The following is a 4,294-nucleotide window of genomic DNA, read 5'->3' as shown; positions in this document are numbered from 1 at the left end:
TTTATTCTCAACACGGCATTCGGGTTTATTCACATGAGGACTTAAAGTGCGATACAAAAAAAGTCAAATCATAGAACAATCTATATTTAAGTTAACTCCATCGTAAACGATCATTTAAACAAGTAAGAAAGCAACAAGTAAGGCAGTGGTGCTCACAATGAATAATGAGTAGTCTGAGTAAAATCCTGGCATGTAATATTTTAAGCAGATAGAAAAATATACGTCCAGTTGAGAAATTAAAAGAAAAAAAAGGACAATATACATTCCTTTGACATGATGCGATGACCCTGAGCTGCAAATTGTCTGCAAGCAACTGCAATGGCCTGAAAAGCCAAGCCAAGTTAAATGAAAGCCAAGTTGGGCTTAATTGAATTGACATCAAATTAGTAAAATAGAAATGCTAAAATATCATTGACTGCGGTCAATACACAAAATTGACATCTGAGCATTGCTGTGGTAAAGTGAGAAATACAACAGATAAAAATCCCATTCAATCCCAAAGATATAATTTTCCTTTTATTGTTATTTATTTATTTATTTAATGAGTCCAGATATTCATACCTAGGTACCCATTTATATTTTTTTTCAACATTTTTTGGTCAAGAGGATCCAAACATTACCAATACGGGATTAATTAAGTACCCAAATAATCAATATGAATGTAATTAAGTACTAAAATAATTTACCAAGTGCTCCAGAAATTAAAGTACTTAAGTATTGAAGAAACTGATTACTTGAGGTCATCAAGTACTAAAGTACTAAAATTACTTTAGGCTTAGTAATTGACTACTTTAGGTATTAAAGTACTGAAAATAATCAATTACTTTAGGTACCAAGCAGTTGTAAATCAACTATATAACAGTTTGTATATAAAGTGATTGATTGGTGTTTAATTACCCAAAGTAATCAATTACTTTAGTGTTTATTTCATTGAGGACCAAACATTTAGCCAAACATCTAAAACCAAAAACAATTTTGGATAGAATGTCTGGACCCTTAAAAAATGAGCTAACGAATGAGCTAAGAATAACATACTAATAAAATGATTCATAATAAATACGGCAAAACTCACAGAGTTATTTCTTGTCACCCTTTGCCAGAGTGCTGATGGCTTTGTTCTCCAGGATCTCAACCTTGTGTTGGGGCTGAATCACAGTGTTGGACACCATAGCTTTGGCCACTTCCTGGATGGGGATGGACATGGATGTGGAGCACACAGCCGAGACGGCGCTAAAGAAACGGCGGGCCAGCCATTCGCCGGGTCGGCTCTCCTGCCGGTCCACTAGCAAAACCCTGTTAAGAAGAAGGTATCCATTTTAGTACTCACATCATAAATTTGGTCTTGAGCTAAGAATGTTTACAATTGCCCGTTTAATCCGCAATTTCACATCGATAGGATTCAATGGGAGTGATTTCTCAAAGCTACCTCAAATCTGTCAATGCAGTTTTCCACACATTCCCAGTTTGCTTTTGCTGTAGAGTTGAAGTATACTTTTATAAAATTTCGGTACCCAACGCCTACTTACCCAGGCCTGTAAACGGCATATCTGTCAAAATCCAACGCCTGCACATCCGCCTCCACTTCTCCCTGAAAGAAATGTGTGATTATTTTAGCAGTCACGATACGTTCCCGGCATATATCGAAGCATAAAAATGAATACTGTTATCATAAATCTGCCATTTCACGGAGGATGATCGAAATCACTCATTGCCATTGATGGTTGTAGACGTCAAAATGGGCTGGCAGTGAATGAGTCAAATGTTGCGACGGGAACAATAGATTTTGCTTTTCGGATTAAGAGCAAATTAATTGCAACATGAAGTAATCACGCTAATGTGTTATAGTGACTCCTTTGCAAAATGTCTTCCTTCATCTAGTTAAGTTTTAGACAGATGCTGTAAAGGTTACTAGAGACGAGTCAGAAATAGCACAATGTTAAACGGTCTATCTTGTGAAGTTTGCTCAATAAAATACACCTAAAGATACCACTACAAATATATAGCGCCACATTTTAACCCATCGGACATGGATGGCGCAAAACTATATATTAAGCTGTTTTTTTTTCTTCCATACAAAAATACTTCGTCCTTGTTTAGGAGTATTTGTCTGAAAAAACAAAAACAAACAAAAAAAAACTACAAGTGATACATTATTTTAAAAATGGGGCTATGATTATGCCCGGAGGTAGGTGAAGGTACTTCAAGGGGTATATGAGATGTTAACAGGGGTTCTGCAGATAGCAGTTATTCTCATTTAATGTTTTTAATAACATGACAGGAAAAAACACATTTCATTTTCAAATTAAGAGCAAACCAATTGGAACGTGAATCAACTTACGCCTTGATTTTGTTAAGCACTAATTTCCAGCCTTTTTACATTGTGAATCACTACTCTAATTGTGACAATTGGTTGAAAGAAATTATATTTGGGGGTTAAAAAAAGAAATGTATCAATGAGAATCACCTTCACTTTCAGGTAGAGGAAGTTGCTGCTTTTATCAGCTCCTCTTGAAGACTCCAGATGAAACTGTTTGCAGCCTCCTGCTTTGGCCAGCTCAGCTGATTTTAAGACATAGTCATGATCAACTCGGATGAATCCTTGCTGAAATCAGACATAAAAAATATCATTTCTAATTCTGGAACGTATCTATTTGCTTGTTTGTTTATCTTACAGTCCCAGCTTTTGCCCTGGTTGTTCCCAGGCAGCAGTAGCCGACGTCGTGGCCCTGGAAGGCGGCGGCGTAGTCGTCAAGTTTCTCAAAATCCACCACCTCTTGAACCTTGTGGTGGAAAAGACACAAAAGTGAAGAAAAACCTCAATTTCACATCATAAGGAAATATGTCATGTAGCCCACAGACCAGGTTTTCAAAGGCTTTGCCCTCAAAGTTGAGCTGCCTTCTCCCAATGAGTGTGATCTTGGAGAAGATGTTGCGCTGCAGTAATTCTTGAAGCAGAACCTTGCCGGTCTCCCCGGACGCCCCGAGAATGAAACAGCTCTGATTCTTCTGCCTGAAATTTTCCTCCAAAGTTTTCGTGTCGGATGCCATTCTGTGTAGCACAAAAAGCAAGAACTACTAAAATTATCAATTACTTAGGAATTAAGTACCAACGTAATCAATGACTTTGTACTTGAATCAATCATACGTCATCACTAATTACCTAGCGATTACTTTAGATTCTGAAGTAATCAATTACTGTAGGACTCTTTGTATTTAAAGTCATTGATTACGCTGGTACTTAATTACCTAAAGCAATAGATTAGACACTAAAGTAATTAATGAGATTATGTACTTAATAACCTGGAGTGACTGATTAATTGGTCGCAAATGTAATCAATTACTCCTACGAGTATTCAGTACAAAATCATAGAGTACTTTCAGTACTTAATACAATCAATTACGTTGGTGCTGAATTCACAAATGAGTCAATTCGCCAGCTGTTTTTTTTTTAGTCCCTCTTTAGTCAAGGACTAAGTTAGCTGTCTATGAAAAATACATTCGATCTGATATATTGTTCTGTCATAGTTTGCTCACATATTCACACCAAAGTCCGTAGGTTGAATCGTCTGTCTTTACATTTCCCTTAGCTTACGTAAACTCACCACCACTTACGTCCGTTTTGAGCTTTAGCGCTACCACCAATAAATTATCTATACCTGGCGAGATGAGCTGGCACAGGGTCGTCGAAACCCTTGAAAACAACTGCGACGACAATAATCGAGAGGGCAAAGAAGGCTGTTGTTATTCCAAATGTGGCGCCCAGTAGTTTGATAAGAGGCATCACTCGGAAAAACGATGACAGAATACTTCCTGGTTTGCGTCGAGCGTAGCCTTCCTGTCGCTCTGATTGGTTGAGGAATGCGGAAGAGCGTACTGTCATAGTCCCGTGGCGTGCTCTAACATCAAATGATACGTTTTTTTCATGTATGCAGTGCATTAATAAACAAAAACGAGATGGCATTTTTTATTTATCCACGTATTTTGTAATGCAATTATATTAACCACTCGTCCACTATCCTGACGTGTGGAAAGCCGACGATAGGCAAAAGCCCAACATTAAATTCATATAAATTTCAATTTGAATGTTACTCCTTAAAGGTAATGTCTACACAGTATTTGCCATTATATGTCCCACACATCCTGTCTAGTTGCATTTTGATTAATACTGCAATTGTGGAATATAAAACAAGCAGAAAAATCCACCTATTTTTATTTGTCTTGCCACTGATATATCCAGACTCATCTGTTTTCAGAGTTTGGTCATGTGACATTAGCAAGCTAAGCTGTGATTGGC

General features: G+C 37.3%; 1 protein-coding gene across 2 annotated transcripts; it reads right to left on the bottom strand.

Moving 5' to 3' along the window:
• htatip2 (HIV-1 Tat interactive protein 2) lies at window positions 1-3,832 on the bottom strand. 2 transcript variants are annotated; one of them, XM_088412198.1, is made up of 7 exons: window positions 3,657-3,832; window positions 2,860-3,049; window positions 2,673-2,780; window positions 2,465-2,602; window positions 1,527-1,588; window positions 1,073-1,293; window positions 1-323 (listed from the first exon to the last, which is right to left on the bottom strand). In XM_088412198.1, exons 1-6 carry the CDS (start codon window positions 3,779-3,781, stop codon window positions 1,077-1,079), a joined length of 840 nt encoding a protein of 279 aa, XP_088268324.1. In that variant the 5' UTR covers window positions 3,782-3,832; the 3' UTR covers window positions 1-323; window positions 1,073-1,076. The 2 variants fall into 2 exon arrangements, with proteins under 2 accessions (XP_088268324.1, XP_088268322.1); XM_088412196.1 differs by having other exon boundaries at window positions 1-1,293.
• Window positions 3,833-4,294: the final 462 nt, after the last annotated feature.

This window comes from Hippichthys cyanospilos, chromosome 4 (genome assembly GCF_059441005.1).
Source record: "Hippichthys cyanospilos isolate Australia breed blue-spotted pipefish chromosome 4, RoL_Hcya_1.0, whole genome shotgun sequence".
In the NCBI taxonomy this organism is placed as follows: domain Eukaryota; kingdom Metazoa; phylum Chordata; class Actinopteri; order Syngnathiformes; family Syngnathidae; genus Hippichthys; species Hippichthys cyanospilos.
The sequence above is the reverse complement of the archived record's forward strand: the minus strand, read 5'-3'. Positions and strand labels throughout refer to the sequence as shown.

Bases quoted from the DNA above. Each gene is read 5' to 3' on its own strand.
- htatip2 (XM_088412196.1), bottom strand. From the start codon at position 3,781: ATGCCTCTTATCAAACTACTGGGCGCCACATTTGGAATAACAACAGCC. The intron at 3,050-3,656 runs GTATAGATAATT...TGTGCTACACAG, and splicing joins GTGCCAGCTCATCTCGCCAG to AATGGCATCCGACACGAAAA. The intron at 2,781-2,859 runs GTCTGTGGGCTA...TTCCACCACAAG, and splicing joins GCAAAGCCTTTGAAAACCTG to GTTCAAGAGGTGGTGGATTT.